The 20,953-nt window shown below is 44.5% G+C and overlaps 3 protein-coding genes across 3 annotated transcripts in view; 2 read left to right on the top strand and 1 right to left on the bottom strand.

The window, feature by feature from the left end:
• Positions 1–11,107, top strand: part of ZNF827 (zinc finger protein 827) — a 164,902-nt gene extending 153,795 nt beyond the window's left edge. The window contains exons 11-14 of the mRNA XM_039254298.1: positions 975–1,141; positions 9,407–9,598; positions 9,960–10,137; positions 10,519–11,107. Of these exons, the coding sequence (XP_039110229.1) occupies positions 975–1,141; positions 9,407–9,598; positions 9,960–10,137; positions 10,519–10,522 (541 nt within the window). The 3' untranslated portion in view covers positions 10,523–11,107. The remainder of the gene's footprint in view (positions 1–974; positions 1,142–9,406; positions 9,599–9,959; positions 10,138–10,518) is intronic.
• Positions 11,108–11,783: 676 nt separating this feature from the next.
• On the top strand, positions 11,784–15,560 carry LOC120246668 (zinc finger protein 226-like). The gene is made up of 2 exons (XM_039254289.1): positions 11,784–12,168; positions 13,662–15,560. Exon 2 carries the CDS (start codon positions 13,702–13,704, stop codon positions 14,479–14,481), a length of 780 nt encoding a protein of 259 aa, XP_039110220.1. The 5' UTR covers positions 11,784–12,168; positions 13,662–13,701; the 3' UTR covers positions 14,482–15,560.
• Positions 15,561–19,478: 3,918 nt separating this feature from the next.
• CUNH4orf51 (chromosome unknown C4orf51 homolog) overlaps positions 19,479–20,953 on the bottom strand; it is a 46,516-nt gene continuing 45,041 nt past the window's right edge. The window contains exon 8 of the mRNA XM_039254303.1: positions 19,479–19,683. The gene's annotated coding sequence lies outside the window, so the exon portion shown is untranslated. The remainder of the gene's footprint in view (positions 19,684–20,953) is intronic.

Raw genomic sequence — 20,953 nt, forward strand, 5'->3', positions numbered from 1 at the left:
TGAGCACCTTGCTGCTTCCTGAGAATTGTCCTAAGGAGAAGGAAAAATAAATCCGAGAAGTCTGAGGAAAGAGCTCTGAAAGCACTGCATATTTTCCCCTGGTTGTATTGTCTTCAGTACCTGGAACTGTAGGCTTCCCTTCCATATTTGACCATGAACCAATATTTGGTTTGGTTGCGGTCAAATCCCAAGTCTCAGAATCATGCCCAAGATGAAGGCAGTACAGATTGGTGGACACTTGCTTTTGCACAAGATATCTCCGTGGACAGTGACTGCTATCGGCAATTGTCACAGACAGGACTTGCTCCTGCTTGCAGTGCTATCTGGTGACCTGCACGTGCCTTCCTTCCTACACGGAAGGTTTCCAGAGCCAGAGAGAGGCTCACTAGATATGCGGGGTGCTCTGAATTTATCACTGTATCGGCACCGCTAGTATCTTGGCAAGGCTGCACCTCATCTCTCTGCCCAGAGGAATCAGTAAGGTGATGTGTGGCATCTGGAACCTGTAGTTTTTAATTAACTGTATGATTATTCAGCATCATGATAGCATGTATGGGATTATCACATTAAGCTGACACAATCCATTTGGCACAGTGACCACTTCAGAGGCATCCCAGAAAGCAGAAGAATTTTCTTTTTTGTAATGTTTATTTATTTTTGAGAGAGAGACAGAGAGTGTGAGTGGGGGAGGTGCAGAAAGAGAGGGAGACACAGAATCTGAAGCAGGCTCCAGGCTCCAAGCTGTCAGCACAGAGCCGGACACGGGGCTCAAAGCCATGAACTGTGAGATCATGACCTGAGCCGAAGTCAGACGCTGAACCTACTGAGCCACCCAGGCACCCCAAGCAGAATTTCCTAATGCAAAACCTTTTGGTGGGAGGAAAAAGCATGTGTCCAGGCCCAGTTTTCTGAGTGCACCACCACACAGTATCACTCTCCTCTCTCCCTTTCTTTTTTTTCATCCCCTCATATAGCTGTCACGTGTGTGGATTTGAGACCGAGCTCAATGTCCAGTTTGTCAGCCACATGTCACTCCACGTGGACAAGGAGCAATGGATGTTTTCCATCTGCTGCACCGCCTGTGACTTTGTCACCATGGAGGAAGCAGAGATAAAGGCTCACATTGGCACCAAGCACACAGGTGACCATCACCGTCGGTCCTTCTCTCCTCTGTCCCCCAACCTGCCAGCACGCATGCCCACCTGGCAGAAGCATCCTCATCACCACGCAACACTGACACTTCCTTCCTCAGGAGGGAGGACCTGCCCAGGGACGCAGAGCCACCTTTCCCTGTAGCCACCATGTCATCGCCTGGCACAGCTTGTGCCTCGCTGATCTGAAAGACCCACAAGTTCAGATGCAGTTGTGAGGTGCTGTGCCCTTGGCTTGCCCTCCCCCCAGTGTCATCATCCTAGGTAGCAGCCATCAGGCCCTCACGATGCCCCTCCCTTGTCTTCCCATGTTGGATCTCATGTAAGCCTCCGAGGCCAGTGCTACCGTTCTCATGCGATACAGGTGGAGAAACTGAGGCTTCGAAGAGGTGAGGCATTCTGTCCGAAGTCAACAACTAGGAATGACTCCAGAAGCTTGGGCCAGACCAGTTTCCATTCTAGCCCATTCTCCGAATCACTGCTGTAGCCCAAGCAACACTTGGCAGAGGTTTGAACCTCTGTGTTTCTCTGTGCCAGGACACTGCGCGCACATACTTTTATAGGCTCTGCTCCTCTCCTGTGAACCTGCGGCCCTGACACTCCATAACGACGCAGGTCAGGTCTGCTCAGGGTGGGGTGGGGGCTGAGGGAGGACAACCAGATTCTCCCAAAACAACCTGATCGCTCTCCAGGCCATGGCCAAGGTGTTGCCAGTGTTCGGCTTCCGTGTAAGGCTCTTGGCATTCTTAATGATGTTAACGTTTTGAATTCACCATGCAATTATCCTCTCACAAGTGATGGTTACAAATGACACCAGCACAGAGTCACTGAGAATGAGGAAGAAGCACCCCAGCATTTTGCGGTGCTTACAAATCATGAGCTGATGTTGCGACTTGCCAGCCCTGGGTGTCGGGTCAGTCCCTCACATCGTTGGCACGTGAAGGATTTGAGAAGGGGAAGTTCCCTGACATTTGTGCCGACGACATGCTCGGCCGAGAAGGATCTCTCTGTGCTTTACTGGCCGCTTTGGTTCTATGGTGCCAACAGCAATAAAAGCTTGCTTTTATCATAAGTTGAGCAGCCATGACGTGGAGGTCTGCAGAGAGCCAGGTGAGAAGGTGCCAATCTTACAGTTGGTTGTCCGGCTGTAACCACATTAGCACCATGGGCAGCAGGTGAGCTGGGAAGCCCACGTCAAAGACAAATTCAGCATTTCTGGAATGCCAGTGGAGGGAGAGGCCAACTTCTTTTCCATTTCCACTGGGTTTTCATATATTTTTCCCCCATTTTCTGTTACTTTCCCATTCTTCTAGCCCTCTCCACCCCAAGTATGCCTAAACCCAGCCCAGAACCTTCCTCCTCCCTCCCCGGGCCACAACCCCCTCTGCCACTACCCCACCTCAAGGAAACCATAGAAACCATAATGGCGGAAAGCAGTTGGATTTAGAATCACTTAATTGTCATTGGTGGAAACTTGACATTCACAGGTAACCAGTGCAAACACACTCATTGCCACAGGGAACACAGAGATCTTGTTCCCTCTGAGGTGGGAGAGCTCCTGTCTACCTGGAAAGAATATTCTTGTTTGTTAGCACAGACAGCCAGAATGAAATGCATTAAAGAAGTTTCTTTTTTAATACTGTAGAAGCCGTTAACACTGCTGCTACTAAGGAATAAGGTTATAACCTATTTTATTGTGTTTTTTAGCCAGGGAAACAGTTTTCTTTTTTTAAAGGGCCAAATAGTGAATATTTTAGGGTTTCAGGCCATACAGTTTCTGTCACAACATTCAGCTCTGCCATTGGAATCTGAAAGTAGCCAAGACGATACACAAATGATCGGGCCTGGCGGAGTTCCAATAAAACTTTATATACAAAAACAGGAGGCTATATCTGGCCAAAGGGCTATAGTTTGCTGACCCTTTTTATAAGCTAATGGTTCCATGGTGAGGGTTTCTTACATCTAGTTGCTGTTTTGAAGTGTTTGGGTTTGACCCAAGATATATCGATCCACGTCTGCAAATTAATAAACTGTGTAATTACAATGTTATGATATAAAACAGCATATATGCTATGTAATACATGTTGTATATTCCTGAGAATAGGAACCTTATCTAAGTTGCTGCTGTCCCTCAAGCACCTAGACTAGTGCTTGCACAGTGGAAATGAGGAATAAGCATTCATCTGGTGAATGAATGAGTATATGTGCCTAGGCACATCTACACACATTTGTGTATGCTAATATTCAAACACGCCCCTTACGCAACCCTGAGAGTCTACTGACTTATGCATATAATCCATGGGGAAGCAGTTACCTGGGGTGGAGGAAAACACATTTTGAATTCTAGACCCTGGTTCTGGACCCCATGTTACATTACCATAAATAGCACTGCAATGTAGGAACTCACTCAACTTTTCTGGGCCTTCATCCATTCCTTGACTTTTTGAATATGCAGGAGATGTCCAATAGGCACAAGACTCTAATTTTGTGAACCTTGTTCTCTGATTTGATTTACCTGTCCTAGGAATGGACACTTTTTATTTCAGTATGCTAGGAAATCCACAATGCTTTCTCATTACAGAAATGAAGTTGTGATCTCTGCAAGGGAAGAATATTCCCTGCGATTGCTTCTGATTTCGTCAATGCAAATTTTGCTGCAGTTTTTAAATGTTGCAGTAACAGCATCGAGGAATCTGAATAGCTCTTTGGAAAACACCACCAACCATACTTTACCCTCACACCAACACCAAAATAAATACCAGATGACTTACACAATCCCCCTTAACAAATCAGCCCTAGAAAAGCTTGAAGGAAGTAGAATGTTTATCAAACTTCCAGAGTGAGAAGGATTTGTGAAAGCTTAAGTGATACAAGAAATGGCAAAGGAAAAGAATCAAGAGATTTGACGCATAAAAATATCTTCTTCTGTTTGCCAAAAAAGAGGGAAAAAATGGGAGACAAAACACAAAAACCAGTCTGAAAAATGTGTGTGTAAAAATGACAGAGGCTAATATATTTACCACACAGAGAATTCATATAAACTGGTAAGAAACACTTTAGGTCTCTAAGTGAAGAATTGACAAAGGACACAAACAGTCCATACACAATGAAAGATGTAAGCTAAGCACTCAACATAAGGAATCTCCCAAGCCATCAGTTAAAACTCCGGAGTGGCTGATGTTTCGCCTGTCACGTGAAGAGCATGTTTTACAGGGCCACCCACGATGGTCAGATGCTGCTGCTATTCTTATGGCCGTGACCCTACAGAGTGGGAGAACTTTTCAAAACTGATTGGTAGGGTAGACCAAGGGGTTGGAAAATGCCTGCAGGTCAGTAATCCTTCTTCTGGGAGTCTATCTATAGGGGAAAGAAAATCAACCAGTGGAATATTAATTTTCACTTAAAATTTAATTTTAAGGAAATAAGTAATGTAGGATAAGTCTACTCCAAGGATATAATACTATCATTTAAACCCATTAATTCATCATAATTATTTTCATATATTTTTTGAGAGCCAACTATGTGCCAGGTATATAAAACAGCATGAGAAAATACAAAGGGCTAAATTATTGTTGTTAGTATTATTTATAAATATTATATATTTTATAATAATAATACATTTTCCTGTAATGCTTGCAATGAGCCAGGCATTGTTCTTAGTGTTTTATATATAAAAACCCATATAACCCTCACAACACACATATGAGGCTGCCAGTATGGCCCCCATTTTTAAGATGGGATCATTGAGGCACTAAGTTGAATACCTTTTCATAAGTCTTTCAGCTATTAAGTAAGACAGGTGGCATTCAAACTCAGATATTCTGGATCTAAAGTCCTTATTCTTAACTACTATGCAACCGACAACAATTTTAAAATAGATATGCATACTTCTAAAAAAAACAGATGTCAAAAATAGTGTTTATATTGAGGCAGCAAGACAATTGGTAATTTTTATGGTCTCAGTTTATCATTTTGTGTCATTTTAGATTATGAAATATTGAGGTTTTTAAAAAAAATTTTTATTTAAAACAAAACCTTTTAACATTCATTCATTTTTGAGAGACAGAGGGTGAGCAGGGGTGGGGCAGAGAGAGATGGAGACACAGAATACCCAGGCTCCAAGTTGTCAGCACAGAGCCTGACACAGGGCTCGAACCTACAAACCATGAGATCATGACCTGAACTGAAGTCAGATGCTTAACGACGGAGCCACCCAGGCGCCCCAAGAATACTGAGTTGTTGTTTTTTTAAGTTCTCTTTACCTGGCTATCCTCATATATGAGGTTGCATTGCCTGTGCCCAGAATCCTTCACCAAGAATCACTGAGCTGGGAGCACCCAGGTGGCTCCGTCAGTTAAGCATCCAACTCTTGATTTCAGCTCGGGTCATGATCTCATGGTTCATGAAATCAAGCCCCACATAGGGCTCTGCACTGACAGTATGGACCCTGCTTGGGATTTTTTCTCTCTTCCTCTCTCTCTGCCCCTTCCCTGCTCACACTCTCTCTCTGTCTCGAAATAAATAAACTTTAAAAGAAAAAAAAAAGCATCTTTGTGTTGCTGAAAGTAAGTGACCCCTCGGATCACAGCGAGCCTTGGACTGAGTTGACAAGGACACCCCGGCTCACTCCCTACAGACAGAGCAAAGGGAGATGAGGACTGAGAGCAGAAGAATTGGTGTGGGGTAGGGAGTACAAGTCGAGCGGGCTGGGCTATTTCCCCGGGCCATTCTCAAAACGCAGACTGGCTGTCATGATACCTGTGTTATTTACACAGTGATTAATCAGGCAGCTCTCCCCACTGCCTTAAGCCAGAAGGTACTTGAAGCTGTTGTTAAAGATGGTAATTAAAATCATATGTTTTCATTCTAAAACCTAATTTAAAATAATCACTTGCAGTATTCTGTGGATGAGATCCATCTTAGAGGATGGATTTGTTGAAGCAATAGACTTAGGGCCCCCACTGAAAATACTCTGTTGGTCTACAAAATGTGAATAAACCTAGGTCAAATATTTAGAGAAGAGACCGCCGATGCCAGTGCTGGTTTTCACATACCTTCCTTGTACCAAAGGAGGTCTACGCTTTCAAGGCATTTTCCATCCCTCCCTGGGGGTCAGTGAATGAGGTCACGTCGTGTCTGTCCAAGAACCAAGTTCAGTTCTGCCAGGAACAAGATTTTCAAAACGGTAAACTGACGTAAGAGGTGTCTTCCCTGGATAGAAGTACAGTTCTGCCAGGAACAAGACTTGGAAATACTGTAGGAGGCTAAATATTTTTTCCTTCCTCTTTTTAAAACGTGTTTTTAATTGGACAAGTAATTTATGGCGTTCTAGAAAATTTTGAAAACCAAGTAAAAGAAAATAAACGTAACACTAATAACTTCACACGCTAGCTGTGACCACCATTATACCTTTGTTTACTTCTGGACTTTTTATGCCTATATACAATATATGACTTATCTTTTAATCTCCTAATAAAGAAAGTTCATTTCTAGAATTTGCAATCACTAAATTACTTAACTAACTGATTTAGAGGGAACTGAAACACAGTCTCCCTATCTTACCCACCTTAACCTAAAATGATGGGGTTGCTTTGATTTTGGGGGGCGGAGAATTGACATCTTAACAATATCCAGTCTCCTAAACCATGAACAGTGTAGAGCCCTCCAGTTATTTGGGGGTTTATAATGTACATTGTTGATTTATTACAGTACATGTTCAAGTGATAAACCATTTTATGTGTAGTGTAAGAGCCTCACAATGACGTACTCCTCTGTCCTCTCTCCTAGCCTTTATGCTATTGCTGTCGTACATTTACTCATATATGTTATGATCCTCTATTGTATTATTATCTTTAACAAAATGACTTTTATGATCTTTTAAAGCAGTTTAAATAAGAAGCACTCATGTATTTACCCATGTAGTTGCCATTTCCCGCATTCCTCATTCCTTTGTGTAGATCCATTTTTACAGTTGGTGTCATTTTGCTTCCGCCTGAAGAATTTCTTTTAACATTTTTTGTAATTCTGGTCCGCTGGTGATGAATTATTTCTGCTTTTGGGGTGGGGAGGGAAGTTTCATTTTTGAAATCTAGTTTCACAGAGTACAAGATCTCAGATTGACAGTTGTTCCTTTCAGCACTTTAAAGATGGTTCTCCACTACTTCTCACTTGCATTGTCTCCAGTGAGAAATCTGCTGTCGTCCTTATTTTTGTTCCTCTGTGCATCATGCATCCTTCTTCCTCAGGCTGCCTGTAGGATTTTTTCTTTATCGCTAGTTGAGCAATGGAATTATGATAGTCTTTGATATAGATTTCTTCATCTTTCTTTCTTTCTTTTTTTTTTTTTTTTTTTGAGAGAGAGAGGTGCACGTGTGAGCAGGAGAAGAAGGGAGAGAGGGAATCCCACGCAGGCTCCTCACCCAGTGTGGAGCTCAACACAAGACAAACCCAAAACCCTGGGATCCTGACCTGAACTGAAATCAAGAGTCAAGAGTTGGACACTTAACCAACTGAGCCACCCCCGTTCCCTGACTTCTTCAGCTTTCTTATGCATAGGGTTCATTTTGTTTCTTGGATCTGTGGGTTTGTGGTTTTCCTCAAATTTGGAAAAGCATTGACCTTTTCAAATTTTTCTGCCTTTTCCACCCAATCAGGGACTCCAGCTAAACTTACATTACGCCACCTGAAGGCATCCCACAATTCACTAATGGTCTCTTCATTTTTATGATCCTTTTCTCCCTCTGTTTCATTGCAGATAATTATTACTATTATCTTCAAGGTTCACTAATCTTTTCTTCTGCCATGTCTAAATTGCTGGTAACCCCATCCAGTGTATTTTCATCTCAGTCATGGTAATTTTCATCTCTAGAACTTTGATTTGGATCTTTTTTTATATCTTTCATATCTCTGTTTAACTTTTTTTTAATATTTGGAATATAGTTACAATAACTGTCCTTATGTCCTTGTCTACAAATGCTAATAACTGTGTCAGTTCTAGGTCAGCTTTGACTGATTGATTACCCCACTGTAGGTTGTGTTTTCTTGTTTCTTGGCATGTCTGCTAATCTTTATTTAGATATCCGACATTGTGATGTGCCTTGTTGGGTCCTGGTTATTTTATATTCCTGTAAACATGCTTGACTTTTGTTTTAGGGTGCAGTTAATTACTTGGAAACCATGATTCCTTTGTGTCTTGCTTTGTGACATGTCGGGCAGGTCTGGAGCAGTGGTAAACCTAGGGCTGATCACTACCCATTACTAAGAGATCTTCTCCGGTTTCCCACCCAGTGTTCTGGGGTTTATGAGTTTTTTGAATCTGGCTAGTGGAAACAGCATTCACTGTTTTTTCTAATCCTTTCACAAGGCTTTATTCTCTCCAACTGTGGGCAGTTTTCTCACAAAGGTGCTTTGGTCCCTTCTGTGCTACTTTCCCCTCTCCGAAACCTCCCCTCTCTACACCCTGCCCTGCGAAGTCTAGCCATGTTGATCTCCCCAGACCCTCAGTGCTGTCTCTCATTTCAGTGAATCTGACAGGCAGTTCAGCCCTGCATGGCAGCCTGGAGAGTAAAGTTTTTTAAGGCAGGAAGGCAGGAAGGCAGGAAGTGGGCTCCCTCTTCTCTTTCCTGTCTCTCAGGGATCATTCTTCAGTGCCCAATGTCCAACGCTGTAAAACGATTGTTTGAAAAAAACAACAAAACAAAACTATTATTTGACATATTTTGTCTGGTTTTGTTTGAATTGTTTCAGTAGCGATGGTAAATCCAGTCCCTGACACTTCGTCTTAAATGGAAGCATTAGTCTCCTGACACTGGATTTTAATGGCCCACTGACCAGTTCACTCCTGGTTTTGAGGGAGAGTCCAGCATGGCTCCTGGAGTCGGGCCAACTGAAATCTGTGCTCTGCCACTGCCTAGCATGTGACTTAGGCCAAGATGCCCTGACTGTGCCTCCCTTCCCTCATCTATGAAATGAGGATGATAACAGTTGTGCTTCACTTGGATTTGGGGGAAGATAAAATGAAATAATGCGTTTGAAGCATGACAGAGTTCCCAAGTATCACAAGTGTCATCAATGACGAGGACCTGAGATCCCAGTTGGTGTACTAGGAGAGTTCTAGAAGCCTCACCTTGTGTTCCCTGAATGATGATGTAGCCATGAGGCCCCGTTTCCCCACCCCTAATTGCTGTTATTTGAGGGTTCTCATCTCCTAAATAACAGATCTGTCTTTGGTGGGGGTTGTTTGTTTTTGTTTTCAGGAGAAGACAGGAAGACCCCCAGTGAATCAAACAGCCCCTCTTCATCCTCTCTCTCAGCTCTGAGTGATTCAGCCAACAGCAAAGATGACTCGGACAGCTCCCAGAAAAACAAGAGTGGGAACAATGTGCTGGTCATCTCTGTTGTGCCTGGGAGCCAGCCCTCACTGAACAGTGAGGAAAAGCCAGAGAAAGGTAAGGGAGGAGGTGGTGGGCCTGCTCAGTCCTTCCCACTCTGAGAGGATGACCCAGGCTTACAAATAAGCCCTTGAGGGGACTGATGTCAGAAAACAGACGTTAGACCTGCCAACAGTATAATGCTGTCACCTAAAACTTGTATTTCTTTTGGCTTTATTGGCATCCAAATATAGGGTGGGTGGTTGGGCCGTGTGGCATTGATTCCGGAGCAGAGCTGTATGTTCAACTCCTTGTACCACCAAGATGCAGGGCGCAGTGCCTGAAAGGCCGGGAGGAGAAACAGGGGGATGTCCGTCCCACTCCTGCCCTCCGGTCCCTCTGCCACATGCACCCGTACACCCAGCTCCCGTCCTTTCAGGGTTCGAATGCGTGTTTTGCAACTTTGTCTGCAAGACGAAGAACATGTTTGAGCGCCACCTGCAGATACACCTCATCACCCGGATGTTTGAGTGTGACGTGTGCCACAAGTTCATGAAGACACCTGAACAGCTGCTGGAGCATAAGAAATGCCACACTGTCCCCACCGGTGGGCTCAAGTAAGGAAAGCAAGTACAGAACCTTTTACTGTGTTGTTATTTAACACCCTCCCCCATCCCTCCCCCAGCCCCTCCCCGAAGGTTTGGGGGTCATGGAGAGGGAGAGCTTGGCATGGGGTCAGTTAGTCAGCCACCTTTAGCTGGATATGGATTAGACGTGTTGCCCGGGGGGCCCAGCAGACACAGCAGGAGCACCCAGTTCACCAGGATCCCAGGATTCCTGGCAAGCGAGGGCACCTAGCGGAGCAGTCCAGCATGCAGGGGGAGACCCATCCTACACTGCTTGAGTTTCGTTGAGACTTGATTTTATGGACTTGGGGGTTCGTGTCCCCACTGTAGGTCATTACACTGTCACAGCACTTCACCATTTCTATTTTTTAGATGATTCGCCATATACATCTTTTAAGAGGCATTACAAGCACCCAATCCGCACCCCACCCCCAGCTATCGGATCCGTGCCTTTTGGAACAGGCAGGAGGCAGTGTTTTTCATGCAGAGATCACGTGCCTCGGGGCTTCCTGCAGACGTGCCTTGTGCCTTCCCAGGAACCGGGATTGGGATCTCCCTGGCTAGCCTTCATGAGATCTGACGTTTCCAGTCACACGTTATTCACAGGTCCCCAGAGACCTAGACAACAAGCATCATCATTAACCAATATTTGCAAGAAGCCCTCTGGTCTGAAGTGAGACCCATCAGTTATTATCAAACGCACGGTGTGTCTGGCTTGATAATAGGTGCTGAAGGGCAAACAAGGAATAAAATGTGATTTCCACCCTCAGGAAATGTATGTCCTAGCACTACCAGAATTTAATCTTCCCAGTGATTCTGAAATCAGCCCCTTGTTCACATGGCGCTCCTGACCTAGTAGAGAAAGAAGCATATGTCGTTGAGTACAGAAAGACACACAGGTTTCACGGCATAATTATTCATGTTTAGCTGAAATAACCATGTAATTAAAAGAATGAAAACTTATATTTTACTTGACACAAGAAAAAAAAAGACCCTCTTGTTTTAACCGTGTTTATCTTTGAAACTCACGAATTGCCAGAGAGGCGGCATGACTCTCCTGAATGGGCGAGGGATGGAGAGACCCAAAAGGACCCTGGGGGTCGAGTGTCGGGAGCCATGCAGGGTTGACTCCTCCAAGCTCCTGCCTGGTCAGAGGCACCCTCCTCAAACACTGCCCGAAACAGAGGAGCCAGGGAGCAGCGCCTACTGTCCAATTCCATTTTGTTTCACTCTTGGGGCACTTAAGTGGGAGGGGGAGGAGATGTTTACAAGGATGGGGGAGGGGAGATTAGAATTCAAGACAACCAGTAAATGGGAAATGCCCAGCAAGAGCTTACTTGGGAATTTGATTTGGTTTGTTCCCACTGTTCCCTTTCTAAAAACTTGTTTATTCTTATTTAAAAAAAAAAAAAAGCCATGTATTTCCGTGGCTGGACTAGCACTCATTGCCCTTCCCAGGAGCCCAGTCACACCCATTATCTCTGCGGCCCCTGCCAGTTGTGGCTTTGTCAGGTAGCCTTTCCTTGGGGACCTCCAGAGTCCCGAGCCTCCAACCCTTTGGGGAGAAAGCACAGTGAATGCTGATGCTTTTGCCGGTACAGACACTTCCGGTGTGGTGCTAACGGTCCCCTGTGTAATAGTTTATGTTCTAGGATGACCAAGTAGAAGAATACTTTGAAAAAATTGATAATGCCTTCTGGCTATACAGTGAGTCTTTGTTTTGTTTTGTTTTGTTTTCCCTTTGCCATATCAGAGAATTAATTTGCCTGAGAGAGTGTCTTTACGATAAATAACGGGAGCACGGAAAACCCTTAGCACTTTGCCTGAGCAGCGAAAGAAAGATTGAGCCGTGGGTCACAGAAATGTCCTTAAAATGAAACAGACTGCCGATGTCTAAGTTGCTTTTCTGTGATGGAACTGCTTGTACTCTATATCCTGTTCATAATGCAGATCAAATAAGATTATACTATTATTTTTCTTTTGCCGTAGCTCAGGACAGTGGTGAGTTTCAGACTCCTCTAGGTAAGGCCCAGCTTGGCGTAGGGGTTGTGTGTGCACCTGACCTGGGAATGGGCTTTATATTTCTCTCGTGTGCACTCTTCTGTGAGCTGAGGTTCAAAGGCTAACGGCGAGCTTGGCGCTGAGGAGCAGTGCACGGTGCACTTGGTTGTGTTGGGCTCTGCTGAACACCTCTCCAAACCCTCAGGGGACAGATCACGCCTGGGCCCTGCCCCACGGGTGCCCAGCAACAGCTGAGGCAGCCACTTTTGCATTCACATTCTTTTTGTAAAGAGAGCAAACACGCTACAGCTATCATATCAGCCACCACCGTGAGCCTTGCGGCTTCCGAAAGAGAAGCTCAGCAGAATTTGTAAACATGCCCTCACTGCTCCTCCTAGCCCCTCTGGACAGCCAGGAGGCTTGGGGGTGGCATAGCCTCACTGTCTAGGATGGAGAAACTGAGCCACGGAGAGGCCCAGGCTTGGTCCCAGGGCACATCCAGCTATAGCCCGATACGGTGATGGAGCTGGGACCAGAATCTGCCAAAATTATGTGTAGGGACCAGTCCGGTAACGAACCAGTGCCTACAGTGTGCTGAGTGCCTTACCGAGCACTGCAGAGAACGCAGAAGAAATGTAAGATATGGTCCTGCCCACCGAGAATTTATGATCCAGTTGGATTACTATTATTTCCACGATGTGATAATGTTCTCGTAATCTCTTCGAACTCCAGATAGCAGTCGCCTCCCTCCCTCCTTATCCCTCATTAGCGATGGGCTGGTGGGTGGGCCTTCCTCTCCTGTGCCCCATCCTGGTCCTCATCTGCCTGCCCTGATGGAGAACCAGGGCTGTAGGAGACAGGACTTAGGAGTACAGATCTATGTATATACACACACACTCACACAGAGACACACACACAGGCCTCCTCATCCTAACAACCCTTTTAATAAGCACGACTCTGACCCCTACGACTTTCTGTTTGCTGGAGGTAGCTCTCCCCCTATAAGCTGTTCTTCAAAACTCTTAGCCTTTCTGCGTGTGCTTGGTGTGGTGCATGAAAAGTCGATTCTTTGTGTTGCTCCCATCTCGAGGGGCGGTCATGAGGTTTAGACCTCTGCTATGTCTGGTGGGAGGCGGGGAGGGCTCCCAGGGGACGGGCGGGGAGGATGGAGGGGAGCGACCGCTTATTTACTCCTCGCACTTCTTCTGCTCCCCTTCCTGCGGGCTGGTGCTCACCCGTCCAGCCAGGAGACCCACAGTAGGCCGAGGGTTCCTTGCCAGAGCGGCTCCTTAGCGGGGGCGGCTCTGTCCGCAGGGAGAGCCAAGCGGGTCATCTTACCCCCGGAGAGGCGGCAGGGCTGGGCTGGGCAGGGGCAGGCCAGGCCTCAGAGTTTGGAGGGGGGCGTGAGGGGAGGCTGGCCAGGAGGGTAGAGGCGGGGCCGCCGCCGAACCTGTCCGGTTGAACCTGCCCCTTTCATTGCTTCCCCCCCACCCCACCCCACCCCCTCCCGGCAGGTGCCCATTCTGCATTTATTCCACCAACCGCCCCGCCGCCATGGAGTGCCACCTCAAGACCCACTACAAGATGGAGTATAAGTGCCGGATCTGCCAGACGGTGAAGGCCAACCAGCTGGAGCTGGAGACGCACACCCGGGAGCATCGCCTCGGCAACCACTACAAGTGCGACCAGTGCGGCTACCTGTCCAAGACCGCCAACAAGCTCATCGAGCACGTGCGCGTCCACACCGGGGAGCGGCCCTTCCACTGTGACCAGTGCAGCTACAGCTGCAAGCGCAAGGACAATCTCAACCTGCACAAGAAGCTGAAACACGCCCCACGCCAGACCTTCAGCTGCGAAGAGTGCCTCTTCAAGACCACACACCCCTTCGTCTTCAGCCGCCACGTCAAGAAGCACCAGAGTGGGGACTGCCCCGAGGAGGACAAGAAGGGCCTGTGTCCGGCCCCCAAGGAACCAGCCGGCCCCGGGGTCCCGCTCCTGGTCGTCGGGAGCTCCCGGAATCTCTTGTCTCCCCTGTCGGTCATGTCCGCCTCCCAGGCTCTGCAGACCGTGGCCCTGTCGGCTGCCCACGGCAGCAGCTCAGAGCCCAACCTGGCACTCAAGGCTTTGGCCTTCAACGGCTCCCCTTTGCGCTTTGACAAGTACCGGAACTCGGATTTTGCCCATCTCATTCCCTTGACAATGTTATACCCCAAGAACCACTTGGATCTCACATTCCACCCTCCCCGACCTCAGACTGCGCCTCCCAGCATCCCCTCACCCAAACACTCCTTCCTCGCCTATCTCGGACTAAGAGAAAGAGCAGAGACTGTCTAAGGACAGCCATGTTCTGTACCAAAAACAAAGAGACAGAGACACAAAACAAAAAACAGAAACCCACAAAACTTAAACACAACCCCAGCAGGTGTATGTTGCTGCAAAACCTACAGACCCCCGCCTGGGTCTGAACCACGTGTACTGTATATCTTTAGTAAGGAATAGAGAATTGGCTCTGTGTGTATACCTATTGCATTGACCTGAAAGCTGCTTTATCCAATCTTCAGAGAGGTGACCTACTGCATACTTCTACCTTCAGAGGCATGCCTCCCCAGCCACCCACTCCCTCAGCCCCTTCTCCGTACTTTTATCTGAAAGGAATTTTGTCTTGTTAAACCCTAAAGAGAGTGTCCTTAATAGCAATCAGCACTTGTAAGCTTATATACTGGTGCATTTTGTTTTCTGTTGGGTGAATGGGGTGTGTGGGTGCTGTGGATTCTGAAAGAGAAAGCCGTGTGTCGTGTGCCATGACATTGCTATTGCACATTTCTTTGTACTGGCTTCTTTAACAGCGATGAACATTCTTTTCCCTCCTGGGTTGTTCATCCATTACAGTCTCTCCCCAAGCTCCTTCGTCACCTTTCCCTCTTTATTTTATGGCTACAGAGTGGTAGGGCCTGGTGCTTAGTCGATGAAGGACTGGTAGACACCCACAGTGCCACTTGAGATTTCCGACAGAGTGCCAGAGACCTTGTGCTCAGATCTTCTTGGTTATGAAGATGTGAGAACATAGAGAACACTCTGGAAGAAATATCTCGCAGCACTGCAGCCAATATCACAAAACTTAAGTGTGTTTTGTGTGTGTGTGTGTGTGTGTGTCCATACATATACAATGTGTATGGTGCACACACACTGTGCATCATTTTTTAAAGGGCAGATTATATATATATATATATGATGATATATATATATATATATATGATGTATTAATTCAGTGGTTACCATTTATTTGCAGGAAAAAAAAAACTGTATGAATGAAAAATTTTATGGTTGATAAATCCAGCCAAGGAGATTAAAGGGGTTTGGATACATTCTGGGTATAAATGCTCAGACTAAAAAAAAAAAAAAAAGAAGAAGAAACGGCAGTTTTGCACAGTGCTTTGGTCTTGCACTAGTTTTTGTTTCTCATCTGCAAAAAAAAAAAAAGTAAAAGGAAGAAAATGTACCTTTTATATTGAATGAGTAGACTGTAAGTTTGAAAATTTTGTCACAACCTCTTTGACATATAACGACCCAACAAAAAGGTGCTGTTTAGTCCTACGGTTCAATTTATGCCCCTGAGAAGTTTCCCTTGTGTTTGCAGATCGTCTGGCTATAGTGGTATTCTCCATGTTATTAATAATTCTGTATTCCATTTTGTTAACGCCTGGTAGATGTAACCTGCTAGGAGGCTAACTTTATACTTATTTAAAGCTTTTATTTTGTGGTCATTAAAATGGCAACTTATGTGCAGCACTTTATTGCCGCAAGAAGCAGATGTGGATTGGTTGCAGAGCCCTTGGCTAATCCTGGAAAGTAAAGGTGATTTAAAAAGAAAAAGAAAAGAATCTTTGGCCGAATATGTCAATGGCCTGTATTTTTAAGACAACAGAATTCCCAGTATGAAACAGGCTCAAAGGGCAGGACGAAATGTGCTTTGTATAATAATGGAAAGATTGGAATATAAAAGTTTATATATTATTTATCTATTGAAGAACTGGTGTACAAGAGGAATGCCTTCTTACTGCCTTGCTGTTTTCCATCTTGTGTTATTCTAGAGTTGGGATTTTCCTTTTCATCTGTTTCACCAGGGGAAAATAAAAGCATCCCTCATTTTCTTCCTCTAGTCAGTTTGCTTCACTGAAAGCCACTCGAACTTGGTACAGTTCTACAGGAAGCCAGAAGACTGTACCATCTGTCCACACCATGGACTCCCCCACCCCCATCCCCATTCTCCTTCCCCCAGACCGAGCAGGTGTGCTACACTTCCCTTCGCCAGTCATTCAGCCCTGGCAAACCTGTTTACACTAAGGAGATGTCCCCAGGGGCGGGGAGGCCGAGCCAGCTAGGGCAGGAAGCTCCCGGACCCTCGGCCATCCTCCAGCAGAGACATTTGTCCTTGGCTATGTTAGAACCGTCATTCAACCTCGCCGCGTCAATGTCTCGGTAAAAAACACTATAGACAGTTATGGACAATACACTCCAAGAATACCGGGCTTGTGGGTGGGTTTTTTTTTTTTTTTTAAGTCCTGTCTTTATCCCCATATAATGGAGAATGTGCCACTTGGCTAATAATGTGCTTTCAAAACTACAAGTTCAGTGATGACAGCATAGAGGGCCACGGTGATCCCACTGAGGCTGGCAGAAAGGGTGAATCACACACAAGCACCAGCAGGTTAAAAACCTGAAAGGGTGGCCCCAACATTTAGGACTATAGGTTTTACAGCATGCCAACTTGTGCAATATGAGGTCCTAAGCTGATACTTTCAAGGTTGAGAGGGATGTTGGAAGGAGATGTTTACTGCTCAAATGCCATGCATTTCACTGCTTGCCACTGAACTTGTATTTGAATGACTTAGTTATGCTTAATGTAATTGGGCAACTTTTTTAGCACTTTGGAAAGAGTCATCAATCTTTCTGGTAAATTATAAAAGTTTTCTGAGTGAGAAAAGGTGTGTTTGGAGTTTGTTTGACTTTTTATATTATTATTATTGTTATTAATAAAGGAAAATCTACAGCATTTTTCAGACTCCACCGAGATAATATATACCCTCGAATTTGGTTTGCAGTTTGATACTCAGGGAAGGATTATTCCATAGATATCCTTTCCGTGTAAAACACTAACGTCTTTGAGAAATTCACCTGCCAACTAACTTCAATTCTGTTTTCACTATGCATTCTTCAATGAAAGCTAGCTTATTTTTCCATATAGTACTGCAGTTAGCATTCTCAGCACTTTCTTTCTTCTTTCCTTTTTTTAACTCCTCATATTATGTTCAGATGATCATACTGTCAAGGTTTGTGTACATTACTGAAAATTTGTATTGTATAAAGCTTTTTGCATTACAAGGCTGTACAGGGTCATTTTGACAGTACTGGTATATTTCTTTGCATCTTATGTTGCATTGCCAATTTCTAGTGTATCCAGTTTGGAAGTATAATATACTCTAATTAAAACAAAAAAAAAGGTTGGCTATACTCTTTGTTTCTTTTTTTTTTTTCTCCTTGGTGGCCATCCTCGACTACTTATTAGTCTCAGGGTTCTATTTGTCTTGCTTTGTTCCCATTTTAACTTTGCAGCGTATTTTAAATAAGTTCAGGAAACGTCCATTACTAGTTATAGCTATTGCAAAATGCAAGTTTTGAACAGCCATGGTTATAATGCAGAGTGTCATTATGTAAGTCATTAATAGACGTTAAGACATAAAGCGTATATCCATCATTCAGTACAGTTTCAGGCCAGCTCCTTCCTGAAATTACTTAGTGACATTTAAAAGTGTTCACCAGCCTTCCCCTCTCCTGCTTAACATTGTTTTACTGACCCCATAGCCAAAGGGCAGGGGGTGGGGGGGAACAGATGAATAATTCCATTGCTCCTAATGAAGTTTGGCAACTAGGAGATTTTAATGAGGGGGGAAATGGTCTGTTTTGCAAGCTAAATAATAATCTATCCAAATGCAAGTAATAGTTCATCATTCAAAGGAAGGAACCAGAGAAAGAAACAGGAAAAAAAAAAAAAAAAAAGATAACTCACACTAAGTTGAAACAGTAATTTTTTGAAATCCATTTTAAAGTTCTAGCCACTAGAGATCTTCCCTATGAATCGGTGATGGTTGATAAAAAATATAAAACAACAAAAGAAAATGTTCTATCTAGTTCACAGTTTGCATGCTTATAAATATAATGTCCTTTCCACCGTGTAAGAAATTATAAACTGCTTCACTCTAGCATTATAAAGGTCAAATTTCCTTTTCATAAAATGAGATCATGTAGGAGAAGCCACTTTGAAAATGACCAGTTACTAATCACACACTCTTTTCCCCTTTAATATTTCATCCAAAAGCTATTTTTTAGGTGATTGAATCAAGTGCTCTCACTTTATTCAATATCAGTTTAGTTTGCAGGCAGCTGATATTTACTGAAAATTTTAAAATAAGTCAGACTTCTTTGCCTTTTGCTAGCACTATAGGCCAGAGTGACTTCTCATTTTGTATACATATTTTTTTTTCTTAGATCCCACACCTACCTCACACTTTCCCTGTGGTTGAGAAAAGCCAGAAATACAGAGAAAATAATCATCAGTTTCGTAATCGTCTTCCACTAATGGGCTTCCAGTGACTGAGGAAGGAGCGATCTGTGACGGAACAGACCACAGCCTCTAACACCTTCGCTCACGTAGAATGTCGCAGGTGCACCTGGGCAGCTCCAAGCCAGTGTTGTGGCCCCCACTTGACTTTAATCTAAAATCATACATACTTTTCCTACTGTCATGTTAAATAAATATACTTTAAGTTAAGACGCAAGGCCATGTTTTCTATAGCGTGTCTATGGCTGATTGGCTCTCTTTTTTGGCCACCGAAAAGTCCCTCATGATTTAACAGAGCCCCAGCGCTGGTCACAGACAGGGGCACAGGAAGAAATCTTAAGGTCTGATGAGCACATGTGCCTCCTTCCCCACAGAATCATCATATTAGAACCCCCACCTGCCAAAAATCATGTGAGGCTTGCAAACTGTTTGAAGGAGAGGGCACATCTCATTCTTTGCTGAAACTTCGGTCCTTGGGGAGGACACGAGCTCTACGCATACAAAAGGGGAGGGACAGAAGGAAGAGGATCCAGGCTGAGTGACTACATCCTGCTTCCAGAAGACAGACAGTGTAAAACTGGAATCCTTTGCTCCCTGTGAACAAAGTCACAGGATAAAATAATGCCCTTGGGGATTTGGACTCCATTCTATGGAGCCATCAACCACAAATATTCAAGAGACCCCAGCCAACCTTCTTACTTATACCACTGTCTCAAAACAAAAAAAGGTTTATTTTGCGAATAGCTACCATTAAGTAACAAAGCAGATATCCATAGAGCAGTCCCTGGGGTAAGTCAAGTGTGGTGACTGGAGGTACGCAGTCTTCCCCTATCCAGGCTCTGAATAGTCTCAAGTTATCAACCAAGACCTCTTCTTTATGAGGCAGCAGATCTATAGATAATTCTTGATAGCTGGGTCTGTAAAAGACAAAATGCAAATATTGCTCCCATTGGTCAGAGATGCAAAGAGGAAAAAGAAAGTGAACTGCTGTATCCCTTTGGAATTCTATTTTGATAGGAGTTAGGATAAGGATTAGTTAGTTCTTAGTTTTCAATAGAATTATTGACCTGGAGCAAAGGCCACCTCAATCCACACTTCAAACTTATTTCCCCCATGCCAATCACTAACAGATAGCTTTCTACCCTAGTTAGTGAAAATACCTGAATTACAGAGTGTTTTCCAACCCTGAGGGCAATTACCATAGAATCAGATCACCTAAATTTGAGGCATAAGCTACAGGTTAAATTGGATGATCTCTAACACCCCTACCCCCCTACAGATAACATATAATAAACTATGATTCTACCACTCTCTAAATAAGTAAAAATGCACCTTTGGAAACAAAGTGGCTGCAAAACAGAATCCTTGCAAGGCAGTTATAGCAAAAATGACATCTCAACATTTTCAAATGACAGCAAACTCACAGGAGAAAAGAAAAAAGTGGCCAAAAATATGTTTCTGCTCACTTCAGAGTTTGAGAGGTCTAAAACTTTTCTCTTCTGATTAAACACTAAATCATCATGCTTGGATCACCTGCCAACATCTTGAGGGTGGCTTAAACATTATTTTACCAAATTAGACCCATCTAATCTGGTTAGATGGGTCAGGGGGTAACCAGATGGGGATGGAAAGGGTTTGTCAGGCCAGTCTTCATTCCTCTAACTTCACCCCCCTACCACCACCCAACCCCCACTGTTTCAAACCTCCTCCAGGCAACTAGCACAATTATGACCTCTGAGCTCTCTTGCCACCACCCGCCACATTTCAAATGTTTTCTGTAGAAGGGCACACAGTTGCTTTTAGCAGCAAAAAGACATTTTAGTTTAAATACAGTGAAAGAATATACTAAATATGCTTATTTAGCTACTGGTCTAAAAAAAAGATTCTCAGCCTCAAAACTCTAAACACATTATGAAACCTCCCAGGCACTTCCATTGGATGGAAAGTCTCAACGTGCTTACAGAAACACAGGGAAATAACTGATCTATCCCCGTCTTCACACAATTAATGCCAAGAGTATGGGTCTAGCCACTGGTCTAGGACGAGGGAAATTTATCTAGCCATCCTCTGGCCTGATGCAGAGCTCCACCCAAACCATTCCAGAATGGTAAGTGTCTTTTCAATCTTAAAGATTTCTAGACAGGAAACGCCATCACTTGGCCTCAGTGTGCTCTTATGTTTATTTGA

This window comes from Hyaena hyaena, unplaced genomic scaffold (genome assembly GCF_003009895.1).
Source record: "Hyaena hyaena isolate Hyena2069 unplaced genomic scaffold, ASM300989v1 scaffold_476, whole genome shotgun sequence".
NCBI lineage: Eukaryota > Metazoa > Chordata > Mammalia > Carnivora > Hyaenidae > Hyaena > Hyaena hyaena.